Raw genomic sequence first — 22,648 nt, 5'->3', positions numbered from 1 at the left:
AAAACAAAAGTCATGGTACATGACTTCTGAATCTAGGTCATAAAAGTATTCCTCTCAGCTTTGTCTTGGATCACTTACTCTGGGGGAAGCCAGCTGCCATGTTAATAAAGGTCCTTTGGAGAGGTCCTCGTCGTGGGGAACTCCTAACCAACAGCCGAGTGAGTGAGTCATCTAGGAGAGGACCCTGTAGCCCCATTCAGTCCCCAGATGATGCAGCCCCAACTGACGTCTTGACTTTGACCTTAAGAGGGATCCCAAACCAAAACCACCCAGAAAAGCCTCTCATACATTTCTGGCCCACAGAAACTGAAACAATAAATGCTGTTCTTAAGTCATTAAGTTTTGGGGTAACTGTTACACAGTGATAGATAACTGATACAATAGTGTATTATTATTATCTTTGCGGCTTCACAATGTATCCTTTCCCTTCTATTCTGGATTGGCGGATGCATCATAATCTCATGACTCCTTGTCCCATTGGGTTCTCTGTGCTGCCTGGCATTCTTTCTCTGGGCTCTGAATTGTTCTGGTTCCTGTTCTCCATTGGGGCTGAGACTATCATCCTCCACTCTTGTCACATGTCTGACTCAAACACCATTATTCCTCATTCAGCAGATGATCTGATTTTTGTACCTACACACTTGCCAGTCAGGTGACCCTATTCAGTTTACTTACCCTCTGCGTTTCAATGTCTCCATATGTAAATGGAGATTAATAATGATTATAACCACCTCATTGAGGTGTTTTAAGAATATAAACTCAAAATGATGTACATATGAACTTAAATAAATAGATAGCTGTTATTATTATGGATAAATAGTTTTGCATAATAAATAAGGACATGGTCTTAGGAGATGGATGGCGTAAGTTTAAATCCTAGCTACATGCATTATTAGTTATGTAATATAGGGCATTTTACTTAATCTCTTTATGGTTAGTTTTACTACCAGTAAAATGTGAAAGATGATAGTGATACTAAAACTAACAACTTTTTACTGCCATTAAGAGAATTAAATGACTATCTGTATAAAGTGCTTAGGTGGGTGCTAATATTTATTAAGCTCTACAAAAGTGTTGATATTGTTATTGTTGTTGTTATTATTTCAGCAATAAATGATAAACCTCCAGGCTAAAACTTAAATTCTTGCCACCAACCCTTTGCATACATATTCTTTCTTCTTCTCTTTCAGTTACAAGGGTACAGACAATCTTGACTTGAGCTCTGGACTCCACCTCAGGGCCTCTGTATGACTCACTTTATCAATTATCTCCTCTATATCTCTAGCTTATATATCATAAGCATATAAACAAACTCAAGTATCTCCTATCTTGATGAAAAAGACCCCTCGATTTATGGCTCCCTTTAGCTACTCATACATAGCTCTTCTCTTCACAGTCAAACCTGTAAAAGAGTAGTTGCTACTTGCCATTTCTACTTCTTCCTCAACTCATTAAAATGGTAGCTTGCCCTTCACGATTCTTTGGTCACAGAGTGAACCAGTAATGTCAATGATGTCTGTCTTGATAAACTGGATGAACACTTCCAAGTCCTTACTTTCCACAGCCTGTGAATTTTATTTGGTATCACCCTTCACGCCATCCCGAAACACACATTCCCCTGGATTCCATAACACATTCTGGTTTTGCTCCTCCCTTTAAGCCCTTCTCTTGGTTTCCTTTGGAGGCTGCTTTCCTCTGCTCAACCATAACATATCGAAAGATCATCAGAATCCACGTGTAGGTCTTCCCTTTCCTCACTCAACACATTGTCTCTCAGTGGTCCCATCTACCAGAATGGCTCAAATAATTGTCAGCCTTATGCAGGTGCCTTCTGAATAAAGGGTGTAGCCAGATCTTCCTTCTGAGCTTCTGCCTCATAGACTCACTGGCCAGGTAGATATTTACAAATGGATATTTCAAAAGAACTTTGGGATTAACATGTCCATATCCCAATTCAACACTGTCTTTACTTAAATTGCATTCTCCATGTAAGTAAATGTAGCCTAGAACCTGAGTGTGGTCCAGGTTCAGTTAGCGTTGGATCCTGTATAACTAACATACTTGGGTGGGTAGCTTTGCCTCAGTTCCTCTTACATCTCCTGGATACATCTTATCTAATCTAGTAATGAAAGTTCAATAAACTCTGCATAAGGGACCACTACTGTGGTAAGTTTTCTGAGCTTACAATATGAAGTCATACTTGGTTTGCCTTAGAAACAAGTGATATATGTACTGAGTTGATAACTACACCAGAATTATCCATCAATGGTGTTATTAAACTTGAGTTTTTTCTTGGCTTGAAATATAAAAATGACATAAAAAGGACACTTTCCAATGAAATATAAGAACTTTTACATTTTATAAAATCTGAGAATAAATCTATAACATAGAAAATGATAACATATTCTTGAATGTCAAGATAATTTGATAACTACATAAGATGATGTTTTGGAAATCTCCCTAAACACAATTTTCATCCTCAAGTGAAAATGAAAAGCACTTTTTCTGGTGATTATATCTTGATTTTTAACTTGACATGTGTGTTGTTAATTTAGATTTGGGAATAGACAAATTATAAAGGCTTCAGAAATTGTTCAATTATTTGAAAAAATTCTGGGAAGATTGTTTTCTAAAGGAATTTAAGTCTAAAATGAGTCATATGAAATTAAAATACATTGTGTGTTCTTTCTTGACTTTGCACTGGTAACACTTTCATAACCATCTATTCAGGCTGAGATTGTCTAGGGACAAAGGAAAGGACTCTAGCCATTCTCATTGAGTCTATTTCTAGTTCAACTTATAGGCATAAGATATTTGATAATTATCTCAGCTAATAATAAGAACATAATATCATTAAATACTTTCTTATATTTTACTTGGCATTCTACTAGTTAAGAGTTTGGGCTTCAGAAACTGTGGATTCCTGTTCTAATTCTTATTTAGTTGCCTTCCTATAAAAAGAGATAACACATACCTCATAAGGCTAATTAATAATAATGCCATCCCAGAGAGCATCCTAAAATAAGAGCTCAATAAACTAAAATTACCATTATTATGATTATGCTCATAGAAATTTTATGAAGATAGACAGAACAGGTGTTTTTATAGTCCACTTAGAGATGAAGCAATCAAATCTTATGGAGTTTAAATGACAATCAATGTTTCATGTTTACAAAAAGTATTACATCAGTGGTTAACATGAAACAAACAAAAATAATTCAGTCCCTAGTTTTGTGGAGTTATTAATAAAATTAGGGAAGAAGACAATTCTGAGAGAGTTATAATCAGGATGTGACATTATGGGTGAAGTTAGTCAGAAAAGATGCCTTGGTGGCAGCGAGTCTTGACGTTAGTTTGATTGAAGTGTGGAACTTGGGGTTGTAATATAAGAAAGGGGCAGTAAGAATAATACGAAGAAATCACAGCGGTGGGGTTAACCTCAATAGCTGAACAATATAAACTTTCATGTCTAATGTCAGGACAAAAAAGTATTACTAGCTCAGTATTCATAGCATGATTCCTAACCAAAGTCTGTTGTATTGATCTATAATTGAGAAAAGAAGGGTTTGGTTAAACAGAGTAGAAGACAATTAAGTTTTAAGAATAAAGGCCAATTCTATCATTCAGTTGAGTGGATCATGCATTTCTCAACAGGAAAAGGCCTGTTCTCATTCTACACTTTGCCCGCATACCACCTTACTGAACTTGAACCATTCATCTCCCACCTTGAATTGCTAAATAAGAAAGTAGTTTTCTCATCATATATTTGGTTTAAAAATGCTTTTGCTATAGTCACTATAGAATGATCAAGCTTGGGAATATGATTAGAGGTAAAGTTGTGTGATCAAGTTGTGAGCTAGTTAAGATCTATCATAGTATTTTTTTCATAACATTTATTTTCCTTATAGCCTGAATTTCATCATGCCCAGTCCAGCCTCATCCGTATTTATTGAGCACCTACTATGTTTGAGGCTCTAGTCTGAGCTCTGAGAATACAAAAATACATGCCTTGTATCGTTGAAGTCTAACTTAATGTCTAGCTAAGAGATAAGACTTGCAGGGAGGTAAATGCTTCAGGATATCTACAAGCAGACTCAGGGCAAGTTAATCTTTCTTCTTTATGTTTAGAGTAGTTTTGCCTTTACAGTAGCATTCCAAAGGGACATTCATATTCTGAGATGAACAGCAACTAGGAACTGCTGTGTCGACTACTTCTATGAATAGCATGACTCTAGTAATACTTGAATGTTCAGCTTTTAAAAGTGCTCATTTGTGAGCCAGCTCCACAGAAATAAAATAATCTATATTTGCTATCAGTTGAGCAATAAATCCACTGTAGTAAATATCAGGCATAAGAAATGGAGCCTTTCTTTTATTCTTAGAGTTTTATTTATTTCAAGTAAATTTCCTAGATTTCCCTTGATGTTGATTCTGTGCCACTTCAACATTATTCTGGAATACAGACATAGCCTTGACTGAAAATGCAACTACTGTATTCTATTTTTTCAAATGATTGAATTTTGATAGAATTCTGAAATGGTAAAAATGTTAACAATACATTAGTTTTTTTCCCTGCTACCTGAGGTTTATTTTTTGTGTTTATTACTTGTGAGTTTGATGATACAAAGTAGAAGAAAAATGACAGAGGCACTAAATTAAACTAGCTATGAAAATTGTTATAACTACTTAAGAAGCTTACCAAAAAACACTTCTATTTTGACTATTTTCAGGGGGATTTTTACCATGATCACCAACATTTTATTCAAATACCACTTTTTATGACAACCTCCCATTACATTCTTTTTGAATGATCACATCAGAATAGCAAACACATATTAAAAATTCCCTCAAACTATGTCATAATACACCCCAAATAATTTTGTTCTATTTTCACACAAGAGCCCGAGAAATTCCATGCATACTCCAATTCCCCATTTTTTTTGTGAAAAACTGTACTAGCATGGTTGAAATTCAGTCGTTCTTGGTCAAAGATTTACTGAAAAACTAAAATACAACTGTTTTTCCTCTGTTCTCTACAACCTGCCAATTTCATTTCCTTTTCTCTTTTCTCTCGGCAGGTTCACTTGGATCTTGGTGAGCTATGGCTTGCCTTTATTAGACTACTGTGAGCAGGGACAATGAATATGCATATTTTACTGTAAACACAAGTGGCTTTTTCTGCCCTCTGGGCTGGTATCAAGACCATTTTTCATTGGAAAGTCAGACAATGTAACTAAATCCTATTGGCACAGGCATGTGTAAGTTTCTATTGGCATACAAGTGGGAAGAAATATGAGGAGAAAGAAAAGAAGAGGGAAAAAAAAGAGCGTAAGAGGAGGTGAAACCAGAGAAAAATGCTGGAATTGGAGGAAAATAAATTGGGAGTGATTCAACTCAGCAAAACAAGCAAATGTAATGTAAGTATTGTCTTTCTGCAATTACATAAGATTTAGAAGATGAACAAACAGAATGTTATAAAAAGGCCAGCATTCTCTGCAAATACTTAAGCAACCGAGATAATTATTTGGTTACTCTCTCTTGAAAGAGAAATAATCAGCTCTATCTATTCCTAGGTCATCTGAATGAGAAAGTTCCAAAATGCCTTCTCCACCTAAAATAGAATAATAACTTAGGTTTATAATAGAGATCCTGAAGCTATGAACATTTAAAAATGCCTCTGAATCATCACAACATTTTAAATAATTCATTTGTTAATAAAATGTGATAATAAATGATTTGGGTATTAGGACATTTAGCATATTCTGCTTCTTTAAGAAATATGCTTCTTCTAGGTCACAATCAACATACAATTAAAAGCCAACATGGAATTTAAGGCGAGTATTAACCCAAGTATACTCCATCAAAGACTAGTCTCAGACACTGAAAAAATTAGTAACATTACTTTTACAGTCAGTTCTCACTACATAACACTTTGGGAATTGCTGCTTGATTTATTTAAATTTGTGTGTGATATAAAATAGCCAGTGAATTTTAGTTATATGAATATTCCACTGGTAAAACTAATATCTCATTCCTTATCCTCCATATTCTAGATAAATTAGTATGTCTACATGTAATTTGGTAGCATTGATATGAATACTTTTTATACCTTAAAAATAAAAGCCCAGAAGAATTTAAAGATTATTTGTTTACTGCTTGCATTTCATGGTGTTTGATTTTCAATTCAAAGTATTAAATTTGATAAAAATTACATATATTGTGCTGCATTGAAATAAGATGGTTTCACTGTATTGCAATAATATAGAAAAAGTGGGTTAAGACCAGTTAATTCTCAACCTCTTTGAGTTTTTTTATTTTTATTTTTTGACAGACCTCATGATACTTGTAAAAAGTTTTAGCACATTTGTTATACCCTATGGAGGGCCTGGGTTGGAAAGAAAGGACTATTGATCTGATGTAGTGAAGCAATGATAAATATTAATTGCTAAAATTATTGGGGGGAAAAGAAGTGAATAAAATATGGCAATATGTGCACATAGTTTAACCACAATTTCTATCAATGGAATTTTGAGCAATGTTATATAGGGGGAAAGTGTGGTGGGTAGTAGGGGGAGGCTGAGAATGACCTGTTTGTGGTTTTAAAAAACGAGAGAGAGAGAGAGAGAGAGAGAGAGACCCCTGGAAGAAGCAAGAATAGGATGATGACTCAGAAAATATAAGACGAAATTCTCTCTGACAAATTGTTGATTGATTGGTCAATGTGTGGCTCTAGACATCAGAACAGAAAAAAGAGGTTAACATCGTGTGGAATTTGGTCAAGGCTTCTGAATAGTTCCAGAACGGTAAATAAAGAACCCAACTATGCCTACTCCACGCCCAAGAATTCAGTGAAAGAAAGACCAACCAAGTAAGCCTCAAGATCAATGGAAAGAATTTCCCTTTCTAGTGCTTCCCACCTAGGTGAAGGGCACTCAAATAACAAAGAAATTGGAGACCTGGGATGAGTAGAGTCCTCTTCACGTATCAGTCAATGAGTCCATGTTGTTAATTAATCTTAACATAACCTTGCCAAGAGCACTTGCAAGATTTGATGGGCGAGGAAAGACCACTGCTTGATTCAGACCAAGAAGGCAGTTGATAAGTCTTAGGACCTTTCTTAGTCAAAAAAATTGATGCTGGAGTTTTCATAGATTCTGGAAAATAAATAGTCTCTCAATAAATGATTCCTAATATCAATTTCATTTTGGGAGGTAAGGACTAAAAGAGTATTTTGAGTTCTAATTTTATTTAACTTTTTTTGATAGCATCTCAGTGAGAAGTTATATCCAAGGGAAGCTCCTAGGACTTACATCTCTTCCAACCAGGTCCTCCTGGTTTTCCACGATTCCCCAAGGGGCGATACCTATGGTACATATCTTCCCCCGAGACTTAGATGCATGGTCCTTCAAGGCATCTCCAACATGACGAATAACACCTGAGAGGAAAAAGAGAAGTATTACTCTTGTCTTCTAAAGCAACTACTTTCCACTGTTCTAAAAGAAAATGTTATAACTATTTCTCCCAAGATTAAACGTATCGATTATAAAAATTTGGCGCATTTCTATACAAACTGCGTGTGTTTCAGTGAATATGAACGTGTGCCTCTAGTGACAGATATATTTGCCAGGCTTGTATATGAACTCCGGCAATGCTTTCTCATCCTATCTTATATGAAAAAATGCACCTAACATCTGTAAAAACATAAATCCAACTCTTTAAACTTAGAAAATCTTTTTCTTAGGAAATCTTTTTCTTGTATTAGAAGCATAATGATGTGTTAAGTATGACTAAGAACCAATTCCATGACTGGATCCTATGAAAAGCACCACATATAATATTGTATTAAACTTACAGCACAGTTTGTGTAAGAGTTAGGGCCATTCAAAGAGAGGAGTAACAGCTCTGACTTTGTCAACCTTGATTTTATCTTTCTATTTATGGACAATTACTGTAGAGGCCCTGCTTGTAAGGAAAATATTGGCACATTCTGTGGAAAGTTGATGTTAAAAAATATAAATACACCTTTTATCTCTCTCATTGTAATAGTTTTCCGCTTCATCGTGACCTTTCTTATCGTGGTTAAAAGTGAGAAATTCAGTTTATAAGATGGTAAGGAGACCAATGGCTTATCTTTTTATAAACCATTTAAAGAAGGTGCAATTTCTAATCTTTTCACCTCGCTCTCAAATGATGATTTTAAAAGAAGAGATGAAATACATTCTCTAAGAGAAGATGTTCCCACTTCAAAAATTCTACCTTTTGCTCAAGGAAAAATCACACCTAGTCTATCTCCTATGTAAAAGCGGAGGTGGACTTTATTTATTCTAAGCTTGAACAGGATTGTGGTTTGCATATGTTGAATAGCTCAATATGTCACCTAACATATCTGTCATGAATCATAATCACACATGACGATGTCTCCTCTAAAAGTAGACCTTCTTGAGGGGGAGGTTGGAGGGTCAGCGTCTTACACATCTTTGTGTGGTTCAGGGGCTAGCACTGAGCAAAGGCTCAGACACCGTCCACTGAACTAACTAAGCACACAAAACACATCAGGCAATTGAATCACGGGACAGGGCACATGAGTAAATAACTCAATTCTGAAATATTCGTAAGATAAAACAGAAAGATCCTCCTTTGGAAAAACCAAATAACAAAACAAAGTAAATAGCCACTAATCCTCCCTCATTGATCTATTCTGGGAGTGTTGAGAATAGCAGCAATTGTGCTTACTAGCTTATCTATGGATCTCCTAAGTGAGGGTACCGGTTTTAGTTGAGTTGTTTTTTTTTTTAGCCTCACCCGAGGACATTTTTCCATTTTTTTTTGTACAGATAGAGTGGGAGGGAGAGAGAGAGGAAGAGACAGAGAGAGATAAACATCGATGTGAAAGGGACACATCGAGTGGCTGCCACCTCACGACCAACCAGGGCCGGGGACAAACTGCATCCGAAGTACGTGCCCTTAGTGGGAACCGAACCCGGGTCTCTCTGGACCACAGGCCGATGCTCTAACTGCTGAGCCAAACCGGCCAGGGTGAGGGTACTGGTTTTAAAAACACAGGAAGTAAAGCTGTGAATATTAATGTTAAAAATTTTTCTGTTGATACGCAAATTCCCTTTCGGGGCCAGTCCTGGACAGAAAGTTTCACTTCAAGGAATGCACCTCCATCTGCTCCAGTTCCACCATTATGTCTCAGCGGACCTGAGTGTGTCACCGTTAGGACCTCTCGTTGAGCACTGCATAGGACAGTAAGCCTGGAGTGAGGCAGGGAGGAATGCTTTGGTTTACAGTATTTATGCTGTAAATTCTTCTTTTGATACTAGATGTACTTCACAAAAGAAGACAAACAATCAACAATGTTCCAAGTACTCAGAAACCGAAGGCTGGTACGAATTTCTTTTGAGCCTTTAGAAATCTTGCGTTGGTCTCTCGATGAGGTGCGGGTTGTCAGCGGAGCAAAAGACTAAATAATGATGGGTGGATAATGGTGCCTGCTAAGCTGTGAGCGAAAGTCGGAGCCTAAAGCCTAAGTAGTCATGGGAAAAAAAATTGCTCTGTAGATGTTTGATGACCACAAAATAAACACTGAAGAGCTGACCGAGCAGGTCATCCTAAGATCGTGTCAGTTAACGGACTGAGTCAGGATTTCACATAGCGATGAGCATGGCTGTCTGCAAATTTCACAGCTGAAATGTGCCTACGGAGTTCTGTGCTGAATGTTCAGACATTCTAGGGATTGAGGAGAATTCTGAGTGCAGCTCTCACTCAAGCATCATCCCAACTATGAACAAAAGAATAAACAACACTGAGGTCATCTTTTATTTAAAAGTTGTTGGTCCAGGATTATGTTAGAATGTTCCACTAATTCCAAGTGTGTCTACATGCGCAGACTTTGAGCCTTGTAACAAGTTTGAATTAACTCATTGCAGCACTACTTGTGCACTTTCAATTGGCACTTCAGACTCAGGCTGGGGAAATATGTCAAAACAATTTACAGGCACCCATTCCGTTCTCTGTTGCACATTAATTCTGCAGATAAGCACTTAAGTGTAAGTGGGTTTGTAAGAATTGGTTTGACAGCCTGCCTGTGTCACAAGATAGAAACGTATTTCACAGGTAGAAAAAAACTCTTTGGAATTCAGAGTAGAGTGCATCTTCTACTGATGTGGAGAATATTTAATAAAAGATTTGAAATAATAATTAATACTCTGGGCTTTGCTATCACAACTTATGTTCCAGATGGAAAGGGTATTTAACAAAAATTAAAGCTATTTGCATCAAACTTACAAATTACTTAAAGAATAGAGGCAGAGCTTCTAATTTAAAGTAAAACGTATTCCTTAAAGAATTATTGGGCAGAGCATAGGGAATATAGTCAATAATATTGCAATAACTATGTATGTATTGGGGGATACTAGACTTATCGGGGGGGATAACTTCTTAAGTTATACAAATGTGTAACCACTATGCTGATCACCTGAAACTAATATAATTATTGCATATTAACTGTACTTTAAAAATATGAATAATTAAAATAAGAATTATTGGATACTTATTTGGCAACCTGAGATATTGAAAATATCCTATGAGGTTCCATTAGTCACATTTTAAAATTCTGTATAGTCAGGTATTGGGATAGTCAACTATCCCAACCTGTTTCTTATACATAAGTAATTCTTCTTGGCTGAGAAATAACAGTGCAGTTATTATTTTGGTAAAGGAGGGAGAGAAAATCAGTGAGAGGAGATAACCAGCGAGTATGGACACATGAGTAGGAGAAGCTGGGGGGATATAAATATATTTAACCTTAGGAGAAAATTATCTTAGTCACAATGCTCTTTTGGCCTTATGTTGCCTTTCTCTGTCTCACTTCCAATTACCTGTGTTAACCCCTCCAGTAAATATCCATGCTCCGGTTGTCATGGCTGCTTTGATAAGACCTTTCCCAAAGACTTGCTTGAGTTTGGGCTGGAGCTCGAAGTTCTGCAGGCCCCCGTGGACAGAGATGAGAAGCTTGGGAAGCTCCAACTGCCATTCCTTGGTCATCAGGTGTAAGAGGAGATCAGGTTTTGTATCGAAAGATACTCGCACGTACTGGAAGAAGAATAGCCATTGATTAAGGAAGACAGGGCAAGGATGGATGGGGCTACTTATCTTTAGTGATTGCAATGATATGTGTCCTTACTTGAAAATAATGTCTCATATGAACTCAGATTTCAAAAAAGGGGCAAATCATCTGCTTTACCAAATGAACCTTCATTAGACAAAGGGAGTCACTATTTTTAAAAGTTTTCTTGACATTGTGAATTACTACAAGCTTTCAAATTTTTTGCTTTTCTTAAATGCAGCACAAGCATAATTTTTTGTGGAATATGTTCTTTGCTCAAAGGCAATCATGTTTATATTTTACCAACATTAACATTTTTGCAACGGTCCTAATGTTTCCAATATTTTCAACATAAGTGATTCCTTTATACCAGCTGGACCTGGATGTAACTATTTCTATGACCCTATTATTTTGAGAGGTTTTGAAAAGTTCTACAGTTCTACATAATGTAATGAGACTTTTAAAATAAAGTAATAGCTGATTATATTTATTTAAATCTATAACTGCATACCATTTTTTTTCTTTCAAAGAAGGTAAGTGACAAAAGGCATGCCTATTACTCTTGCAGTGTAGATGAAAAAAAAATAAAGTGTATAGCAGATATAATAAGATGTTAGCAGGTGCAACCAGAAATAATTATGATAAGTATATATAAATGAAATGCCATAAATACATATAATGATAAATCTACATATATGGTCATCTATGTCACCATATACATAGATACTTCATTTAGGTCTCAGTTAAACTGTATAAAGATTTCCATCTCTATATGGGAACAACTGAAGTACTGGAATAATATATCTGAAAGCCATTTGTAATGTAGTGCTGAGCTGGCATGACAAGAGGGAATGTGCAGATTCCTACACAGAGAGGAAGCTGGAGCCTTAGGAGATAAGGAAACACGAAAGCAGACTTTAGCCTGACAGTTCCTCCCAAACCCTGGAAGGCCTTGGGTTCTTGCTTGAATGGCTTCATACAGTGTGGGTGAGTCTAACGGGGACTCCATATAAGCCTCGGATACTTCAAAGGCCTCCACCCTCAAGAGAAAGGAACAAAAAAATAAGTTTGATGTACTGAAGAAGAAAGCAGGGAAATTTGCCTGCTTACCTTTGTTCTAAATGGATAAGAAAAGAAAAATTCCCTTCTGATTGTTTATAAACAAAAATGGGTCCTCACAGGTTTTGGTCCCCGTTGGCACTGTCAGCAAGGTATCAGAACAATGGTTCTGGCGGGGTCACTGGCAACAGGCAGAAACAAATGCAAATCCTCTGTGGAGGAATGTGTCATCAATCCAGGTCCCAAATAATTCCCATGGGAAAATAATAATTTCATAGTAAAACAAATAAATTACACAGGAAATAAAAAGCATGAATGAGAACAAAAGAAAACAACAGACAGTAGAATAAGAGCTTCAAAGATATTGAAATGATCAGACACAGAATATGAAATAGCAACATCTTAAAAAAAACATAAAGGAGAAGATTGATTATGAGTAAAAAATTAGAGATTATAAGAAATGAGCACCTACATTTGAAAAATAATAAAAACAGAACTTGTAAAATTAAAATGTAATAATTTAAATAAAAGATACAATGGAGAAATTAAAGTATAGATCAGACATGCTAATAGTAGAGCCAGAGAAATAAACCAGATGCTACCTAGAGAGACAAAGGAATTGAAAACAAGAAAAACTGAGAACCTTGGAGGCAATAATCAGAATTCTAGATAGAGATAAAAGAGCTAATGGTGAATAGGCAATACTTGAACAGATACTGGCTGGTAGTTTCTCAGAACTGTAAGATACCCATTTTCAGTTCTGGGAAGCTCAATGAATCCGAAATAGGATAAATGAAAAGAAACTCCACTCACAGACATCTGATAGAGAACACCAAAGGGAAGTGGGTGGGGAGGGAACCTTCAAAAGCAGCTGAAAATAAAGACAGATCACCTACAAAGAACAGTCATCAGACTGAAGGTCTTTTCCTTAACAGCAACAATGGCTTCCAGGAGCCAGTGTCTTCCATGTGTCAAGGGGAATTTTCTGTCAGTATAGAATCTCATATTTGGCAAAAATCTCTCTCCAAAGTGTGAGAAAATTATAAATATTTCTGACTACCAAAACTGAGAATTTACCTTTAGCAGACTTCATGGAAGAAAATTTTAAAATTTATATAGCAGGTAGAATTTACATGATCTCAAATGGATGATCTTGGATATAAACAAGAATGGTAAACAAAAATATGAGCAAATACACAGTCAACCTGAAAAGGCATTGGGGGTTATAAAATGCAAAGTGATAATAATGGGTCATCTGTGGCAAGGGTTAGAACTAAGGCACAAGTTACTATAGTATGTAAATTGAGTGGTAGTAACCAGAGTTAAAGCATTCTAAAGTCTATATGTTGTGTGGGAGAGAAGAAAAAGGTATTAATTAACTTTGGAATTTGTTAAATATTAATGCTGAAGTAGCAAAACCACACACACACACACACACACACACACACACACACACACACAAATAGACCTGCATGTAATCAAACAAACATGCTTTTGGATGGATAAATAAATAAAGTCATCTAGGAGATGACAATTTATTCCATATTTTTGAATCTTGGAGACCTCATTGTTGAGAAAACCTCAAAAATTATGTCAATTCTTTTGTTAAAGTATATTTGAAATACATTTAATTGACATGGGAGGTAAAACACTCAGCATATGAAAGTTGCTTGATCAAATAAATTGCATCATCAAGAAGTACCAAAAAGCTCAAGTTTTCTATACACATACACAGAAACCTAGAGAAGTATTGGAAACTAATAAATTGGTTCTAATTGATTTGATCTACCTAGCATAAATCAATCCCAGAATGCGAAGAGCAAAGGTTGGCGATTTCAGTGAAGTACATTATATCGATAAGAATTAACTGCAGTTGACAATGTGAAAACGGCGTATTTTGTGCAGAAACTTGTGTGCAGAGGGCAAAACCCTTCGGATAACTATCAACAGAAATTTTCAACAACAAGGTGCACTCTGTGCCATTTAAGGAGCCATGGGGCTGAAGAGAGGGTGCTGCAGTAGCGGAAGCAAACACAGTTTCTTAAATAAAAGCTTATTTCTTTACAGTTATAGTCGTTATCTCTTTGAGTGACTGTTTATAAGAAAAATATCTAGATAATGAATACTACAAGATGAAAGAATAAAATGTTTTCCCTGCCTGTACACTGAATCTGTGTTACTTGAGCAGTTAAAGTTTGATGGCTCTGCTGGATTGCATTTACATCATTTTGACTAATTCCAGAAAGGGATATTTAGTGAAATAAAGTAGAACTGGGACTCAACACATCCTTCAAACTATACAAAGCAAGAATGCTTAGTGTGAGAGATGGTAAGAAATTGCTTTTCAGTTACTGTTCCCTTATTCACAAGCTTAAATGTATTGCTTTCTTATTCTTTCTTTAAAAAAAAAGCAACACAAAACTCCCAATCAAATAAGGACCTATATTCTTCTAAGGTGAGATATAAATTATACTTTTTTTAAATATAGAAAAACATCTAAAGTATAAAGTTACTTCTAAAAGTACATGCCCCTTCCCCGGCCCTGGTTGGGTCGTGTGGGCGGATGTGTACCTTTCATGTCGATGTTTCTCTCTCTCTCTTCCTCTCTCTCCCTCCCACTCTTTCTGAACAAAAAATAAATAAATAAAATAAAATAAAATAAAATAAAATAAAATAAAAGTATGTGCCCCTTAAATAATGTTTCTAACATCTGTGAAGGATTGTAAAGATAGAGTTTCAATGATTCGAGAAAGCATACTTGAGAACACTATGTTTTGAAAGACAAGATAAGTAGTTATGATTTGTGGCTTTTGGAACTTTTAGATATCTCACTAAGCATCCCTGCCTATATATTTCATTTATTCTGGTCAATAATGTGAGATTCATAGCCACAGTTAGTGTCTGGAAACAGATATGTATACATTATTAACTTACCTCATGTGAAAAGAGATTCCAATTAATACTAAATCACTACAGAGATGGTGTAATAATTTTAGCAAACTGAACCTAGCTAAATAACATATTATGGAATTCAATTACTCATACTAATTAGTAATAATAATTCAAATGCATTTTTAGGAATAAGCCTCATTTGGTAAATAATTCACTTTGGAGGCTTCTAAAGTCACCTATACAACATACCAGTAAGGAACCAATGTATTGATCATGTGAGCAGTTTGCTGGAAAATGACCAACTAACCTAATGAATATGTTGAAATGCCTCTGAACTAGCCTAATCCTTTTACTAGTTAGTAAACTAAGAAAAGCTTGTTCATGATCACAGAATGCTTATTACTGAGCTAATACGTTCTTCAGTGAGGGAACTTGTCCCCAGCTCTCTTACAGAGGACGAGATGGAGGCTCTCAGTGTCTAGCCTGTGTAAGTTTACCTTCTTCATCGGCCCTCTTTACATACTGATCTTGGTTCTCAATTTCTTAACTCTACTAAGAAAACAAAATCCCCAAACCAAAACCCCAAATCCTGGTGTATTTACAGCATTCCAGGCACATACATGCTACGTGCTTCCTAGGCACCATTTCTTGGACACTTTGCAATAATGAGAAGGTTTGTATCATCCACATTTTACTGATGGGGAAGAAAGGATCCATCAGGATCTCACGTTCGATAAGTGGTGATGATGTCAGGAGTCACACACATCTCTATTTGACTCCAGAGTCCTTGCCCCTGTCCTTCCTTCTTTTCCTTCACCTAACAATCTATTATCAAAATGGTGCTCTCCACCAGGCTTAACCTCTATGCTTCAATTGCTATCTTAAGAATAAATTCTCCTTAGTAGGATGTCAGTTTGGATATGCTAAGAGTCCTACCAGTTTCTCTAACCTTGTGCTCCTGATGAGACACCAACAGGCAGATTTCTTTCCCCAAATTCCTTTTGAGCATATTATTTTCCAATTCAAAATGTTCCGTTATGTGTAAACTCCCATTCTGCCTGTCTTGGTCTCCCACAACTCGCCCTTGCCCTACCTGTTGAGAGACATTTCCCCACTGCTCCCTGTATTTGGCTAATTCTGTTTCCCAAGCCCTAGAAAATCTAGTCCTTCCCCTTTCAAATACACAGATCACTCGATCTTTCAAAGACTTTCACTGAGAATGCAAGCTCATGGTGATGCTAGATATCTCTCAATCCAACCCAGTCTGAATTTCCTTTTTCTGGCTGTTTCTTGCATGCATCAGTTTTATCTCCCCACGTTGCAAGATCTTTGAGGGGAGGGACCATGTTTGACCTGACCATGACTTTTTCAGTACTGGTTAGAAATAGTTACAATCTTAGAAATACAAAGGAGCTTGGAAATATCTTAACAGTCATGGGAACTAGAAACCACCTAGTTTAATTCTGCTGCTTCACAGACGAGGACATTGAAGCTCAGGGAAGGCCCGTGACTGGGACCTCAGAGCTAGTTTCTAATGATTGACCACTCGCTAGTCCACTATGAGTTATTGCTGCACTGCACACGCTAGCTTGAGCTGTGCTGCTCACACTACAGCTCTTTCCCAGACCACACATTCTGGTGGTGTGTCTTGTGTTTGTCATTGGGCCAAAGGGAAGAAAGAGTACTCAATATTTTACATGAAAATCGAAGAGAAAAGTAGAGGAAATACCAGAGTTACTCAGGCCATCATATATAGGAAAGTGCAGCCAATAACAAGCTTCTCAGCGTACCTCTAACTACCGAATTCCTTGTGACCAGGACTAATTCTTAGAAGAAGGAACACATGATTAACTACAGCCCACCCCTGATAAGTAACACAAACACTGAGTGTCCCTGGTCCTTTGATGTTAGCCATTTATTTGTGATTTATGGTGCCCTTCCCTTTGAGAATAAGGGGCAAGATAAGAACAAAAAAAGGAAATATTCAAATACATCAACCTGTTACTTTATGTAATGTTATTGCTTAGCAACTCAATGAAATGGTTTTGGACGATAAGAAAACAAGATTCTAGATGTTCTAAACTAAAGAGCCTGCTGGAGAATGAAAGAAAGAGACCCAGCTGTTAGTCTGGTAATGGCTGCTGACCAGCTAACAAAAGACTTCACACACCCCTGTTTTGCCCATTGGAGTTTGGAGTAAATTTCCAGGTGGCTATTTCCATGGTTTATTTCAGCCAGGCACCATCTAACTCCACGAGCCTCCACTCATTTATACACGATCATTCCGGACTGCTGCCCACAGCCAATCCACAGACGTGGACATTTCTTTATGGGGACTCTGCTGTCCTTTCAATGCCCAGGACAACGCTCAACCAACTGAGCTACACCAGTTGGTTAGCTGGCCCTGCTTCACCCCCTCCCACACCCTTGCTTATACCTCATGGAAATTCTTTCAGACGACCTCGTTCTTTCCCCTTCCCCATACATGATGCCTTAAACTGCTTGCAAACCTCTGGGACAGTGGGCATGCTGTCTTTTATACCCAGCCGTGCTGCTGGTGATATAGACTCTATGCCCCAAGACTGTTTTGTTGGCTAGTGTTTTGGGCTCAATAAATCTCACTTAAAAAAAAAAGATTCAGTTTCGTGCCCTGGCTGGTGTAGCTCAGTTGGTTGAGCGTTGTCCCGGGCATCAAAAGTTCACTGGTTGATTCCCTGTCAGGGCACACGCCCAGGTTGGAGGTTTGGTCCTTGGTCAGGGTGACTGCAGGAGGTAACTGATCAAAGTTTCTCTCTCACATCAATGCTTCTCTCTCTCTCTCTCTTTTTCTTGCTCACTCGCTCTTCCTTCCTCTCTAAAATAAAATAAAAACACATTTTTTAAAAAAAGTTCAGTTATGGAAGTTAAAGATTTTTAGTTTAACATGAGGATAAGAGAATAATTAAAACTAGGGAATAAAATGATATTTTATCATGTCCGAAGGTTTAAAATTTTCAATTATATTCTTATACTCATAAAAGCATGTTATTCAGAAAGCTCTCCAGGTGCTTGTAATATAAAAGCTAATTCCTGTGCCGAACCAGCAGCTTCAAAATCATAAATGACTGCACCCAGAGCAATTAATCCATTCCTGCTAACTGGTCAATCTGATTTGAAATTAGGAGCTATTTTGGTTGTCAAGATAAACAATGTTGACTGTTCACTTTGCGCTCATTCATCGTTCAGGGATCACCTTACAAATGAGAAATCATCCCAGTGTGTACATTAAATGTTGTCACCTGGGCATGACTCTGATGTGGTGACATGTGCTTCCATTTCCAGATTCCCACTTACGTGCACCTTCATGCTCTAGCACAGCCTCGTAAGGCATCCGGCCGATGCGGGAACTGTTCTTGTGAATGGGGATGATCCTGACCACCTCACAGGCACTAAAGATCAAACTGCATGAAGTCCCCATGATAGCAGAAAGACTGATACATGATAGCAGAAAGACTGATACATGCAGACTGGGTGATGGTTAAAGCAGTCACCTTATAAATGACTTCTGCTACAAAAGAATTCAAATAATTTGCCTTTAGCTTTTTAACTAGTATCCCCTTCCCAGAAGTGCTTTGTATCTCAACTCTTTAAGTTATCTGGGGTGGCTGGTGCAGGTGTTTATGTAAAAGTCCCTGTCAAGAGGGGGAACGCTGAGGCTGTTCTGGGCTACCTAACCCATCCTTCAACACATGCGCTTATAGTTCCTTAATTTTAATTTCTAGAGATAAACTGAGCTCAAATAAGATACCCATGTCTGCAGTTATTTCCTCTTTTCTCTAGGCATCATTAGTTCTCCTGACAGAAAGTCTGGTGATGAGCTAATGACATTCAGAATTGCATCTCTAGAATGCTCTGTGTAAAATCGAGGTTTGCTCTCGTTGAAATAGTACTATTGATCTATTCTTAAGGGCTTTGGAGGACAATGCATATAGCATAGCTTTCACCAGAATACATAGTTTGAGTTCCAAACCACAAACTTATAGATGAAAATTTTAAAGTTGAGATGATAAAAGGAAACTAGAGAGTTTCTTTTGCTCAAATGGCACAGGGCTTCAGCAAATACAACTCTTGAGTTTTTGTTTTGCTTGGTGCTAAAGGTCTTACAGGGGTGGGGAACCTTTTTTCTGCCAAGGGCCATCTGGATATTTATAATATCATTCGAGGGACATACAAAATGGTCAATTTAAAAATTAACCTGCTACGTTTGGTCAGGCTAATTTGGTGAGGCGTGTGATGTTGGCTGGTATTAACCTTGCGGGCCTTATATGGCCCAAGGGCCGGAAGTTCCCCACCTTGGGTGACTTCACTGCAGTTTTTTTTTCTAAAGCCATTCTTACGGCATCACCATTAGAATCAAAGCAGAATTCAACTTTATTATAGTCAGCCTCACTCTACACTAAACTTGAGATCACAGAGGTGTCACAAACCAGGCAGGATCCTCCTCCCTGTACAACCCCGGGTGGTCAGAGGCTGGAGAGTGAGGAAGCAGCCAGCACTACGCAGAACAGGCTGGGCTGTTCAATTAAAAAAAAATAGGCATTACCTTCCGCTGCATTCCGAACCTGAGCTTCTGAGGAGCAATCTGGCTCTGATAATTAATCAGTCACCTCTTTAGCCCAAAGATTTTACCCATATCACTTGACCCAGTTTTTCAAATGAAGATGTAAAGACAACAAAACCTTGCAGAACAATAAATCTGGCGACACTCTTGCAAACGGTAAATGACAAATTCTCCTCTTAACACTGCAAAAGCGCCTTTACTTCTTGAAGATAATCAATTGGTATTTGTTAGTAGTGTTTGTTCTGAGTAATGGAACTACTAATGCTAAAGTCTATTTCAACAGTATTTTTTAACATGTTTCTTTAAATTGACTTCAGAGAGAGAGGAAGGGAGAGGCAGAGAGAGAGGGAGAGAAACATCACAGGGGATCAAGCCTGCAACCCTGGCATGTGCCCTGACTGGGAATCCAACCGGCGACCTGTTGGTGCACAGCACGATGCTCAGCCAGCTGAGCCACACTGGCCAGGGCTATTTTAACATAGTATTTTTAATGCCTTTCTTATGAGCCTGGAGTGGGAAATTTGCCGCATTTTCCTTTCTTTAAAGAGATTTGACAAGCATCATTTCATTTTCTAATTCTCTGCAGCCACATTTCAGATGAGCACCTTTAATTAAAGCTGTGGCCACAGAGAGTATGTTGTACCAGACGACCAAGACATTTTGCTGATATCAGCTTTTCAAGTCTACGGAGCCTTTTGCTTTGCAGCAAGAGTCGAATAATTACGGTGGCTTAATACATGTCAAAGCTCCCTAGAAAGAAAACAGTGGGAATGCAAATGTTATTTGGGGTCACTGTTATTGGATTCCCAGTTCGATGACTCAACACTTTGGAAGTGAAAATACTATTGTAATTTATTCCGTATTGTTTTTGTAATTCCTCAGTGTTAGATACCGGGTACTTCCAGGTCATAGGGGCCAGAAAGCCAAAGCTAAAGGTTTAGACATAATGATAAAACTTCCCTGAGAATATGAACAGGCCACAGGGGTTACTGTGTGATTTTTCTGCCAGGATTATTTAGTGTAAACTTTTCTAGAAGCAAGGACATGAGCCGGTTCTAGAGGGCGGATGGGTCCCTTGAGGAAGGTTGGTTCTTGCTGTGCTGTGGGCCCCTGGTTGGATTCAGAAGTTTCGGTGACAAATTCTAGTTCATTCTCACATTCAGACAGGCACTGTCAGTTCACCGGCCTAGGTAGGGGCTGCGAGACGGAACCCGGGAACCAATGGAGCGCTTTCAAAGCCCGCCAACCCCCCACCGTGCTTATGGAAAGCTGCTTGGGTAGCCATAGTCTAGTGATGAACTATTTTGTTTTGTGAAGTGGCATTCATTTAATTTTGTATTTGGTGTGTGTCCGCCAGTGATGATTCCCAGATAAAATTGGCAGAATGCGAAGTACAAGTTTTTTAAAAGTCAAATTCAATCCCAAAGTCGGCCCCACCCCCAACCTAGTGTTTCTCCCTCAGTTTCCCTCCTCCCTCCTCCCCTCTACCCACAAAGCTCTGACAAGGAGACTTTGATCTTGGCAGACTCAATAGTTAGAGCTTTAAGTGTGAAAATGAGGCATAAGAACGTTATCTCGAGTGTAGGAAAACTGCAACCAGAAGCTCAACCTGATCCAAGAAGCAGAGTAAACGGCAAGGGGAGACCTGGGAATCGTGTGGGTGACCTGAGAGGTTTAAATACAGGTCCTGAACTAAGTTATACTTCCCTTGTCCACCAGTCAGCCCAGCATTGATGAGAAGAGATGATTAGTAAGCAAATGAGACTCTGTCTCATCAAGTGCCGCACTGCTTCCTTTTCTAAATAACCCACAGCCTTAGTCCCAGAAAAGAGAAAGGACTCAAAGTCTGATGTTGGTCTACCTTGCTGTTGCTCTCGAAGGCATTTAAAAAAAATTGTTTTTCTTTATTTATTTTGGAGAAAGGAAGGGGGAGGAGGAGAAAGAGAGAGAGCGAGAAACATAGATTGGCTGCCTCCTGCATGCCCCCCACTGGGGATTTGGCCCACAACCTGGGCATGTGCCCTGACTGGGAATCGAACCAGCAACCTCCTGGTGCAGGGTCAACACTCAACCACTGAGCCACACCAGCCGGCCTCTCTAAGGCATTTTTTTAAGTTACCTGGAACCCACCCCTGTAACACAATAACGAAACCTGAGCTTTAGTGTCTTAGTATCGTCTTTTCTTTGGTCCCTCTGTTCTGACTTTCATGATGCATCTGAATAAATTGTCAGGTCCCCCCGAAGCCCAGGAATGCCGTTTTGGGGACATGCGATTTGGTAAGATGTGGCTTGGTGTTGAGAGGAGAAGGGAGTGAGAATCTCTCATTCACTGTCAGCTTTGAAGGTCTCCTTCCTGTGTTAATGTTTCTGTTTGTAAAGTGTGATGGAAGCTGGTTGCATTTCTGTTTTCCTAGAGCTTGTCAAGCCTGGGAACTGAGGACTAAGCACCACAGGGAAGGCTCAGAAAGACTTCTATTAACAACCGACGACACAATTTTGCAAAGAACTCTTCCTGCTCACAGCTTCTGCCTTTAATGAAGCTCATCAAATAGTACTAATTTTTTTTATCTCTACCACAAAGTTTTCAGGATTCTTTAAAAAAGCTAGAAAGATAATGGTAATTAGCTTCCTTCCAAAACACAACTATAGTGTATACCACGCACACAGGACAGAGAAGACACAGAACCGATGGGGAGTCCTGAGGAGTTTGGATTCTAGAACTATGTCTGTCGTTAAGTAATTGGGTGACTCTTAGAAGATAATTCAACTTGACTTGGCTCCAGCTGCCTCATCTATACAGAAGGTAGAGAGACTGGGGTTATATAGTAATTTTTAAGCCTGGCTGTACAGTAGAATAACATAGCTAACTTTTAAGGAAACCTTGGATGTCAGTTTCTATCTCAGACCAGTGAGGGAGACGCTGGAGGAGACCCATGACATGGGCGTTCGCAGGAGCTCCAGGGTTATCGTGAGCCTCCACGTGGAGA

General features: G+C 38.1%; 1 protein-coding gene across 8 annotated transcripts in view; it reads right to left on the bottom strand.

The window, feature by feature from the left end:
• The window catches only part of TRPM3 (transient receptor potential cation channel subfamily M member 3), a 497,295-nt gene that overhangs the window by 220,433 nt on the left and 254,214 nt on the right, over nt 1–22,648 (bottom strand). For all 8 annotated transcript variants that reach the window (XM_036262135.1, XM_036262128.1, XM_036262132.1 and 5 more), the window contains exons 4-5: nt 10,884–11,097; nt 7,311–7,435 (exon numbers count right to left, since the gene is read on the bottom strand). In XM_036262135.1, coding sequence (XP_036118028.1) covers nt 7,311–7,435; nt 10,884–11,097 — 339 coding nt within the window. The remainder of the gene's footprint in view (nt 1–7,310; nt 7,436–10,883; nt 11,098–22,648) is intronic.

This window comes from Molossus molossus, unplaced genomic scaffold (genome assembly GCF_014108415.1).
Source record: "Molossus molossus isolate mMolMol1 unplaced genomic scaffold, mMolMol1.p scaffold_m16_p_14, whole genome shotgun sequence".
Classification (NCBI taxonomy): Eukaryota; Metazoa; Chordata; class Mammalia; order Chiroptera; family Molossidae; genus Molossus; species Molossus molossus.
This window is presented reverse-complemented; position numbering and strand designations above follow the sequence as displayed.